General features: G+C 30.6%; 1 protein-coding gene across 1 annotated transcript; it reads right to left on the bottom strand.

The window, feature by feature from the left end:
• Positions 1-3,218: 3,218 nt before the first annotated feature.
• LOC145032685 (protein S40-4-like) lies at positions 3,219-4,145 on the bottom strand. The gene has a single exon (XM_078981576.1). It carries the CDS (start codon positions 4,023-4,025, stop codon positions 3,486-3,488), a length of 540 nt encoding a protein of 179 aa, XP_078837702.1. The 5' UTR covers positions 4,026-4,145; the 3' UTR covers positions 3,219-3,485.
• Positions 4,146-12,643: the final 8,498 nt, after the last annotated feature.

Below are 12,643 nucleotides of genomic sequence, written 5' to 3' on the forward strand. Positions count from 1 at the left end.
AAGGCAGGCCAGTAGACTCTAGGCTCGGGAGAGCAGTCCATGCATATTGTAAGCCATGCGAGGCGGTCTAGGCACACTTAATGCTCATGCTTACATGCATTGTGTTTATATTTGTTGTGTGTGTGAGTGTGTGTGATATTTTAGGGGAACTCGCTAAGCTTTGGCTTACAGTTGTGAATTTTAATGTTTCAGGTACTTCTGAGGATCGAGTGTAAGCGATTGCATGATAATTCACATCATCCCATGGACTTTTATGTTTTGAGAGATGTACTGATACTCTGATTTGTCTTGATGTTTTGGAAAAAAAATTCGAGTGAAAGCGATTGCATGATAATTTACATCATCCCATGGACTTTTATGTTTTGAGAGATGTACTGATACTCTGATTTGTCTTGATGTTTTGGAAAAAAAATGTTTGATTAACTCACCACAAAACATGATCTACAACCCTAAGTCCATTAAGTCCTTACAATGACCAAAACCAGTGCATGGGTCAAAGGAAACCATGAACTAACACCTTTTCCATCAGATTAAGCCTAGAAATGGTCACAAAGCAAGTCTAAGGTTCTGGAGTTACTTAAAACTCCAAGAACATCCCTTCAAAGGATTAAAAGGACCTCAAGGCATGAAAAAGAGTAGCAATAATGATAAAGGTGGAAGCTTTATACCTTCCAAAGCTCCACAAGAAGCAGGAGATGCAAGATCTGAAGTAGATACTGCCTTTCAACCAACAAGCACACCGCCTTTTTTCTCAAGATGAATTTCAAAGCTTAAAACATCAAGATGATCACATAAACATCAAGAGCACTGAAGTGAGGGATAGGATTTCGAGTTGGGGGGGGGGGGGGTGTGGCGTGGAGGCTGAAAAGAATGCCCAAATCCATGAGATAATGCCTTTAACTATGAAAGAAATCCTTAAAATCTTGGGGTTAAGCTGCAACAACTGTCACGTCGTGCCCCCCACATCGCCACATCGTGACCATTAGCCAGCCAGACTCTTCGTTTAAATGCTCTGGTCACGACGTAGTAATCAACCCGCCACGTCGTGACATAACACTTTTTCCTCAAAATCTTATTCGTGACATCCTTAAGTCTTTGACTAGTCCAAACGGGAAAACGGGTGTTACACTCTAAATATTTGATGTGTTACACTCTAAATATTTGATGCTTCGCAATCATAATTTCTTTAATCCTAAAAAAGTTAATATGAGAAGTGGTAAACATAATATGCCCCTACCATTTTGATGTCTTGGTAGTCGTTATGCCTACCTATTGTTTAGGCAACCCTATAACCCATCAAACTTTATAAAACTGAATGTATTATCAATAATGACTTAAAATGGTGATGGAAGGTGTGAGATGGTAGAATGGTGAATGTACGACAATGGTTGGGGTGGTGGGTCTACAAATAGCTATATCAAATTAAATAGATAATGATTTTTATTTTGAAAAATCATATAAAAATAACAATGTCATGTTGTATTAACAGGGACCAATATCGAAAAAAGCAAAGTTGGTGACAGTTCCTGAAAATTTTCACACGAATTAAACCAAACTCGTGATTTTAGGTAAAGCAATAATTTACTAAAACACAAAGACATGCTTGCTATTAAACAAAACTAGAAGAAGAAAATTAATTTTAAAATAATGCAGATAAATGGAAAGAGACTTGCAAATGAAGGGTATAAATGACTTTTACTTGAAGGGTTAATTTAGATGGAGTGCATCTTTCTTACCTACCACACCCAAAGAAGCTTAACTTCAAACACCTCCCTGATCAACTCCAACACTACAAACCTTATCTAAAAAATCAGGATGTTTTTTTACATTGTATATGTAGATATTTCGATTATTGTATATAAAAAAACTTTTTATTTTTTTTAGAAAAGTAATAATTAATTTTTTATTAAATAATAATATTTTATTTCTCCATGACGCAGACTTTTTTATATCTTTTTAATTGATCTTCCTTTCTATGCATTGTTTATTTTACTTCGATTACCCCATCAATATCCCTTTTGATCTTAAATCGTTTTCAACTAAAAAAAACTTTTAAAGCACATCCCAATTAATTTTACCACCGTTTGTTGGCATCCCATATCCATCATTTTTCACTTTTATTATCATTTGTTGACATCTCATAGACAATAATATAATATATACAACATGATAACGATAAGACTATATAAAAAACTTGTTTTGTTCTTGAATTAATTATCCATCTTTTTAGTTAGTAGCCTATAAAAATCCCAAAAGGTGGGTTCCACTCCACAAAATCAATTAAAAGCCCCCCATTGCGTACATTAAAGTCAAAATTACTTATTCGCCAATCATATACCAACTTATATATATATATATATATATATATATATATATATATATATATATATATATATATATATATATATATAATAAGAAACAATTTATAGTTTTTGGAGCATTAAATTAGACGAAGTGTAGTTTTATAGATACTCCAACTTCATATTTCATGAGTATACTGTATACTACACGACAGAGTTTCTTAAAGTGTATACATTGAATAGTTTTGTTGTTAGAATTTATACAGTCATTGTCTTTTTATACTAAACGAAAAGTACGTTCAAGATGATGAATTGATAATATACATCTGAATATAAAAATAGTTTTATTAAAGATAACAGAAATCGAATGGACTACCATAAAAATTCAAAAATTTTTTACTTCCTTATATATTTAAATAAAATTATAATATAAGCACATAAGTTTTATAAAAATTAAAAAAAAAAAAAGGTAAACAGTTGGCTACTCGTTTTGGTTTCAAAGTAGTTGATTTGACAATGGATAGACATCTTATTTATCAAGCTTTTTCTCAACGATATAGACGAATTAAATAAAGTAAATCATTTATTGTCATTGAATAATTTTCTAGATTAAATAAAGTATATATGACTTGTATATTATGCAATTAAATTTGTATGTTCATTAGTAACGGGGATCCGAAATGCGGCTAACCAAAATGCAACAAATACGTGTTTTTCATTGACTACACATATTAGAGATTAGACCAATGCTTTTGACTGTTTTGTTAACTAACTACGCATTTCTATTTCTAATTTGAAAAAATAAATAAATAAATAAAAAATCAAATGTATGATCATGGGTTCGAAAACCTTATGAAGGAACTAATAACTATATATATAATTATTAGGTCTTAAATATTACAAAATAAGATAACAAGATACAAAATGAAATATGACTTTGTGATTTACGAGTAAGATAGATCCATAATGTTAGACTTACAAATGATCGGTTAATGTTAACCTGATTATTGACTAGATGTCATTTTATACCTCTTTTCACTAAACATGACACATTCGTCTTCAACGTTTTTACACTCTAAGCAATTAAGTTCTGAACAAACATCTTTTTTCTTCTTCACGTGTGTACGTAGTTTAAGCTCGATCATAACTTGGTTAAGTGGACCCAAATGTGTCAGAGTGTACGTACTAATCTTGTTCAAAACCGGTTTGCTTCCAAATCGCATTTCTAACCCTACTCAAATCTCTGCCTTTTAGTGTTCTTCCAAGACCTTCATGAACAGAAAACGAAGCAATCCTAGTTCTTGCTAAATACTCATGGGGAGGCAACCTTTCATCTTCTTCTTCATCATCATCATCATCAACATCGAACCCCACATGATCATGATCATAATCATTCTCTCTCCTCCCATGATCATCATGCTTGTACTCATCTCTCAAAATCTTTGACCAGTCCGGTACATTGACCGGTAATGACTTTGCTGTCGTCATGGGTACTTTTCTTTGATGATGAGTTTTCAATGGAAACTTCGATCTTCGTGAGATGAGGTTTTGAGGCTCGTTTGCATGATCTTCAACTCCGGTGCTCCACAGGTCGGATTCGTTCATCTCAAAACCCTCGGCATCAACTCCATTGATTCTCCGGTCACCACCGCCACCACCACCACCGAGATAAAGGAATTTTGGCCTTTGATCATGGTGGTGGTGGTGGAATTTTCTTGTTGCCATTTCAGAGAAAATTGTTAGAAGAATTAATCTAAAAGAGGGTGTTGTTTCTTTATGTTTTCTGGGAAAAAATAGTGGGTATGAAAGATTGATTGGTTGGCCTTAGGTGGTTGTTGATGGGTCAGCCAATCTATATATATAATGGTGTGATGGATAAGCCTTGTGTTTGGTTTTGTAAATATTCTATATTGTGAGGGCTGATATGAAAATATATATATATATATATATATATATATATATATATATATATATATATATATATATATATATATATATATATATATATATATATATATATATATATATATATATATATATATTGGAACTTACATTAATCATCCTGATAGTTTTGTTATAGTTACATATAATACCACTATTGGAATTCATGACATGCAACTTTGACTTAAGCCCTATATGAACAACTTTGACATGTAATTCTACAAACTAAAAGAGCGGATATTATGAGAAAATGACAACAAAACTTTTTTTCTTTAGTACGTTAATTCTTGTGTTTGTTTGTACTTTTTTGTTAGCAATATTAATACTGATTAAGAATACTGACTATAAAAGAATTAAAAACATCCATTTTATATTTGGTTTTTAGATGGTTGATGGATGATGAAATCTTATCCATATGGTATGGTATGGTGGAGCCTATACTTATACATTGTGTCATCATCCTTGTTGTGATGTTACATTCATATTGTCTTATAAAACCAAAGTACATGATGGGATATAAAAAAGAAAAAACAAGTTTTCTATTTCAATAAAAGAGAGTTGTAAACTTTGAACTTTAAAAGGAATATTGGTCTCTTAAAAAAATAGAGGCTGGAATGTTAAGAGATTATAAGTGGGTATTATGTAGTTATACTAAACCACAGGGGGGGTGAAGTTGCATAAATGCATAATTGATGTAAATAAGTAAATTTGTGTATCATTTTATTTTCACATCACATAGAAGGATTGGATGTTATGGTGGGGAGGAATAGTGTAGACGTGTGTCTTCAGCTTACGGTGGACCCTTTATGGTGATCAATAATGGAGAGCTTGGATCGACTAAATTATGCTATAAATCGGAAGTGACATCATTATTGGTCCCACTTATCTTTAAATTATTCCGTCTGTCTGATACTTTAATTTTATGAAACCAAATTATGGGTTGTATGTGTTCTACGAGTCGACTGAATGGGTAAGGTGAGGAGGGAGGTGTGGGTGGGAACACTGCTTTTATGTTTGTGGTCAGGTCCGTTTTTAAGGATGTGTGAGGTGTATGACCATATAAGGTCTGTATCGTTTAGAGGGTCTGGATTAGTAACAGATTAGTCGGATAAATGATAATTTTGTTTTGATTAATTTTTAATAATTATCCAGTTTTCATAGCATTAATGATTTTTGTTTATATAAAAATAATCAATGACAAAATGTGGTGCTGTAAAAAAACAAGAAAAATGAATGAGTATTCAACCCTCATCTTTCACTTTCTCCTCTCTCTGTTATACATTTGTACATCTTAATTGAAAAAAAAAAAAAAAAAAAAAAAAAAAAAGGTTGTGGAATGGGTCAAATGAGTGTGGGATGAAATTGGATAAGAGGGAAAAAAGAATTATTGTTACGCTCTTCTTAAATATAAGCGTACACTATTTTATCCTTAAACCAACTTCAGTGATGAAGTTGCTACATTAAGGAATATGCTTTTGTTGACTTGTACAATAAAATCTAATATCTTAATGCAAAACCTAATAACAATTTCTCACCACAAATCAATTAATAAGAAAAGAAGTGGGGCTACTCTAAAAAATAACCAAAATTTGAACTGCAGTGTCAGAAATTTACAATTTATAAAAACTATAATGAAATAATGGTTTATTTTGTAAAATATATGAATTATGAAATCAATTTGTTGTTTTGTGCAACTGATCCGTAAATATTATCATGTTAGTTATAAACTAGTAAATATTGCCTTCCAACGATTTGAATTAACTATAAGTTTAATAGCATTGAATAATTAAAAAGAAAATTGCATATTAATGATTTAACTAAATAAAATAAATATATTGAATAATAAAATGAGTTAAAATAATATAAATAACTGATTTAATAAATATAAAAAATACTAATAATTTAAACTAATTTGTATGTGAATTTTTCGTATAAAAAATTTGTTGCTAATAGTTAATTAATGATTATTGATTATATTAGTATTATTATCTATATTATTTTAATGTGATAGCTGTATTATACATATGTTTTGAGCTAGTTTATTAATAAACATGAACCACGATTGCATGGATGAAACATTAGGAACTATATATATTAGTTCCTTGATAATCCCATGTTTATGGAAATTTAAACCCTCAACATTTAGGTTATTACAGTTCCACCCTTTGAAGTTATTGTTAATAACAAAAACTCATTTTTTTAGAATAGCTAACAATCACCACACAATTTTATTCCAAAACTACATTTTTATCTATAACAAAACTTGTATCCACAACCTATGGTAGGAAATGCACATGTCATCAACACGTACTAAATACACTACAAATCCTTTGATAACAACAAAAACTAATAATACTCTAAAATACAAATATATAATTATCACTATAATTCATTATATTGTCATGACAACATAAATAAATTTGCATTTAAAGCTTTGCATTTTTATCTATCACATTTTATGAAAATATTTTTTAATAGTATACTTATACTATCATAATTCATAAAAAAAACTATATAATTTTTTATTCAAATTTAGTTTAAGAAGGATTCATGTGATTTTATCAGGTTGTTAACTTGTTATTATATCTCATTTTTGTTCAAACGTATCTAATTATCTTAGGTAATTTAATGTAAATTAGATACACCTATAATGATCTTACCTTCGCTTTGCATGTGAGCAAAATGTGTAAATATGAAAGTCTATAATAGGTCAAACCTATCTATGTGAATTTTTTTTAACCAAAGTTGAAATCTAAAATTCTATGGATCAAACCTGACAATATACGAAAGACTCCTGCCAATATATAAAAGTCTTATGGTTAAATGCTGGACCAAACTTATTAATATAGAAACGTGTTGTTGCAAAGTTTGAAAGCCAAATAATATACTATTCATCTTTGCAATTGTAATTAGTATATATAATAATGAACTAATAAAAAAGATTAATAAAGCATAAACATATATTTTATAAATCTTTCTGTTTTCACAATTGTAAACTATATAAAAGTATTGTGATATTTTTATTAAGCGAGGTTAAATATCCTCTTACAAAATTGCGAATTTCCTGGATAAAAATTAATACAGATCTAATATTTTTCGCACTCGAAGGATAAAATCAAAACACGCGCTGCAATTTTTTTTGTTTAATATTTTTGACTGGTTAATCTAATTTATTTTCTTATAGAAATTGAAATTGAGACGTAATAAATTCAACTTAGATCTTATCCACTTCCACCAACCCTTAGGTTCACCGACGAGTTAAACGAGCACCGGAGAAGCCGGATCTCTTTTTTTTTCTTTTTTATTTTATTTATTTATTTTTAAATATTAGTTAACATAAACGAAAAAAAAAAAAAAAAACTTTTTCTTTTCTAAATTTTACATAAGATAAGCCAAATTCATTGATATCAAATTAGCTCCTTTTTCTAACGATTGAAAAAAGAAAGAGGCCTGAGTTCTTCGCACCTTTCTAAATTTTACGTAAGAGTAGCCAAATTCATTGATATCAAATTATGGGTTAATCATATGACCAAAATGGTATAATACATTTTTGTGTAATATTTCTTTATGATTGATCATTAGCAGTTTAGCACAAAAAAAGTACCATACAGTGGCGGTTTTACTATAGTGTTTCGTAGTGACACCGACAATGTTTGATTTTTCCAAACCAAGTGTAAAAGTTTTTAAATTTTTTTGAGTATTTTTCTATTATTGTGACACTACTAAAATTATAAAATCATATGTTCGTCCTTGTATTAAATTTTATTTTGAAATTACTTTGACAAAGGTTTGATGTTAGACTCACAAAATACAGCAAGTATAATAACATAAACTACCACTTTCTATAAATAAACTCACGAAAATAACTATCTTTTCCCAAGAAAGCCAAAATTACTTTCATGTTTGAATATATCAATTTTAAAACATGTTTTTTCTAACAAAAAATATGTTCGAAATCTGTTTTTCTTAACGAAATTTAAATATTGGAATTTATTTAAAAAAAATATGTTTTTCTTAACAAAATTTAGGGTTTTTTTAGTTGCGGAAAATAGGTCGTTTTCCGGAAAAAAATTTCAAGAAAAATGAAAATTTTGAAAACACATTTAGTTCGTCTATTTTTCTAATTTTTTCATGATAATGAAAAATTTTCGTTTTTTAAAATTACAAAGAATTGGAATTTTTTTGGAAAACTGATAATCATTGTTTTCCATATTTTTTCTAATACCAAGTCATTTAAAACTAAATTGTCTTTTTCATTTTTCATGGTGTAAATAGGTAAATCGCCATTTACCTACCTTCAAATTATTGGTAGTTAGATTACGGCATCCTGTGACAACCCGAATGTTTCTATCCTGTAAATCAACAAAATCCATCAAACGTTCAGCCTTGTTTCTGCTACCATCTAGCTATGTTAAGGATCATTCTTAGGCTTTTGAGACTAGTACACTTAAGTAATGAGTGTTAGGGAGTATTAGCTCGAGATCAGAAGGTTGCACCCGAACAGAGAACCAGACACTTGAGGTTCACAGTCGCAAGCCTAGTTCACGGCCGTGAACTCTCTTATGGCCATGATCTCTTCCCTTATATATATAAGATCACTAAATTTTTCTTCATCTCTTTCCCCTTAGCCGCAAACTCTCTCAAACTCTCTCAAGTACCATCCACCAAAAACTCTTATATCGTCCCCAAAAAGGTTAGTAACACATCTATACTTGTTTATGCTTAAGACCTCATTTGATTACACCCTAAATTCATCACTTTCATCACCATCTTCATGAGCTTTAATTGTTCACGGTCGTGATCCCTTCATAAGACCGTGAAACCTTCATAAGTGCATACATGGCCTTGAACACACCATATGTTCTATGGCTGTGAACTCCCCTAAACATATCACACGTGATTGTAACACTTCATTTCAAGTGTTTCCTAGTCCAAGGGTTGTTTATCCTAGCATGTTACTTGTTATATACACTAATATCATGCTTATATGTATCATTATATGATGTTTAGGTTCCGTTTGTGCTACGGGACTTCATCCGTGTGTATAGCACTCCTATTCAGGTTTTCAAACAAAACATCCACATAAGGTGAAATACAATTGAATTGTATTTTGTTATACATTTAAATTCTTACAAACAAAAGAACTTTATTTTTTTTCAAACACTGTTAAACTTCATTTCGAAACCGTTTTTAAATTACTTATAAAACTCTTTTACCTTCAAATTCATATTCATATATATATATATATATATATATATATATATATATATATATATATATATATATAAGTATGCTTGATAGACTTAGGACTATTGTTAATAACCTTGACTCTTGTTCCTTGTTTGGTTGTGGGATTAGGGTAGGATACACTAGTCCGACTATCGATTAACTCATAATTATACATGCTAAACACATATAGGATTATTAAACCTTTCCTTTAAAGTTATACTTAACTTAATTATACAAAACTGAGTAATTACGTCTTTTCTACAAGTCAATTACTAAACAAACATACTAGTAAACTATAATAGGTATAGTTTAGAGAACATATATATATACACATACAAGTATAAGAAGAATACTATACAAAAGGAACATATACAATTTCACAATGAACATATACAATTTCAAAAGGACCGTATATAATATATAAAACAAGATAACAATAATGTGAGATCCTACTTCATGACACAACAATACACTTGCTGTGTCACATTTTTGTAACCAGAGTCTCCTCGAAGGAGAGCGGACATTGTGTGTATAAATCTATACGGGTCAGACACTCCCACACTCCGACTGTTAGCTACAGTCCCATCCAACAAGGCTAAAGGGTGGCAAAATGTCACATCGTTTCGATGACGAATGATCGTCGTGTTTACAGCATATACTAACATACATAAACGGGGTGGCATTAGTGCCTTCGACCCGTTCCTACTGAAGGGAAACTCACCTACTATGAATGACTGCTGAAAACCTAAGTGAGGAATCCCTATCTGCTGCACCAGCGACTTTCCGACTATAAATTCCATAATAACACATAATCAAAAACTAATAACTCTTCTTAGGGTAAAATGACCATTATACCCCTGGTCAAAGTCCATATTATGGTCAAAAGTCAGCACTCTGGTCAAAGCCAACACTCTGGGTTGACCAACTCACCGAGTCAACCTTTTGACTCGCCGAGTTCTATCGAGCTATTCAGTCGCAACTTGGCTCATCCACTCACTCGAGTCCCACAACAGACTCATCGAGTTCTATTAACTGAAATCGGGACAACACGATACGACTCGTCGAGTCCCCCTATGGACTCGGCGAGTCGTTTTGTCTGTTTGGCCATCTTAACAAATTAATCCCCTATCTTCTAGATCTAAGGTTCTTAGTTTGTTTGTCTACTAAAAAGGCCTTTCTAAGGGTAAAGTTTCCAACTTTACCCGTCCATAACTCTTCTAAAAGGGTTTAGACAAAACCCTAATTCCTATAAGACATGGATCTTGTCCAAAAGGCCATAGAATATCAAACCCAGGAATACAACCCTAAATCTAGGGTTCTAACATCTGTTGGATATATAAAGTTCCGAGCTTTCCTCCCATGCATAGTCTTTTATGGCATCTACTTGACGAGTTAGGGCTACCAACGTGTCGAGTAGCTTTTACAAAAATAAAATTAATTGAACTGATGCGTACCAGGAACAAGGCATTACATAAAATATTAAACCACATATAAAATAGAGTCAAACAGAAAGTATATTGCTTTTTCTTGCATTTAGCCCAAATAAATTGAAATATATTACGAAAAGTTTTACCAGTAGGGTAAAATTAGATCCGACTCAAACCAAAAACCCACAAAAATACATAACTTCCCATATACTTCCAATGAAATAATAAATTTGAGCAATAATCATATTAGTTAAAGCAAGAGTTCCATATTGTATATATTAACAATCAAACAATGAAAAAAGAACTTTATCAATCAAAATGAAATTCCATCATCATATAACAGTTAAAAACACCACTATATTGTATATGGTACCATAAAGAATATGATTTATAAAGTAGAGAAGATGAAGTTAACAAAGATTACAGAGAAAAAAATGGTGCAAATTTGAAGGATATCATGCCTACTCCAGACAATATTTGGTTGAATAAGAAACTTACAAAGATGATCACCTGGTTTATCTTCTTCCGTTTGAGTTTACAAATATCCATAACATCAAACATCATGGTCAACATGTAGAGGTTGAGACAAAGAAGTCACAATATAATCAAGAAGGAAAACCCATAGAAGAAGAAGATGAGGGTAAGTAAAAACATTAAGAAACCTACCTTAAAATTTCTATTTTTCATGGATTTTATGACTTAAGCATTTTATCAAGCGCTTTATATGCATTCATCATACATTTATTAACCAACACAATTTTTGCACTAATTCAAGTAGTAGACAATGTAAAGAGAATTTGTGAATTAGCCAATAACGCGAGTGTGTACAACAATCACATGATAAATTATGTGAATGGGTTACTAACCATAGCCTTATTAGAGACCATGAAAAGCAGGAGTTCGTAATTACACAAATCGATAAAAATTTAAGAGAAGAAACCTTACATAAAATTATTTATCGAAACATGATGATAACCTTTTGATGAGCAATATCCATTTGACGATGACCATCTAAGGTTGTCGGTAAACGAAGGAGCATACGAGACAGAAGTAGAGATGTGGAAATTTAAAAGGAAGATAGTGTATATGGAAGAAAGGGTGAAAATTATTCCCGATTTCAAAGGATCCAAATATGTCAAGAAGAATACGAAACATATTGAAAAGAAAAGAATTTCAACGGAACAATAAAAAATAGGTTAACTTGAACATGCCATGTGTCGAGTATAGAGTGTAGAAAGATGCATGTGCCAAATTAAGGTTTTGTTTATTAAAAGAGGCAGATGTATATTTGAACTCGTGTATGAAAGGTATGGAACGAATTTTCTATTACACATATATACAATTTACTAGTTTATAACCCTTGGGAACCACAATTACAAAATTAATTAAACTTTCATTATAAAAACTCAAAATTATTAATCAATTATTTTAAATAAATTATTAATTAAAAAATATTTTTTTAATTATATAAAATTATAATCGTTGATTCAAATAAATACGTGAAATTATATCTTCTGTATTAATTTTATTAATTTAATGTAATTAGAGTAGAAAATTAAAATTTGAAATTTGAAATGATGAATCAATAGGTTGATAAATGACATGGTATTAATTATGAGGCCTAAAAGGGTGAGACATAGCAAAATAACTATTCTTTTTATTAGTATATGGAGATTTAGACTAGGTTCCATTATCTCTAAATATTATTAAAAGAGAAACCTTATGACATCATCTTAAACAATCTGG

The sequence above is a fragment of the Lactuca saligna genome, chromosome 2 (assembly GCF_052625555.1).
Source record: "Lactuca saligna cultivar CGN05327 chromosome 2, ASM5262555v1, whole genome shotgun sequence".
Lineage (NCBI taxonomy): Eukaryota > Viridiplantae > Streptophyta > Magnoliopsida > Asterales > Asteraceae > Lactuca > Lactuca saligna.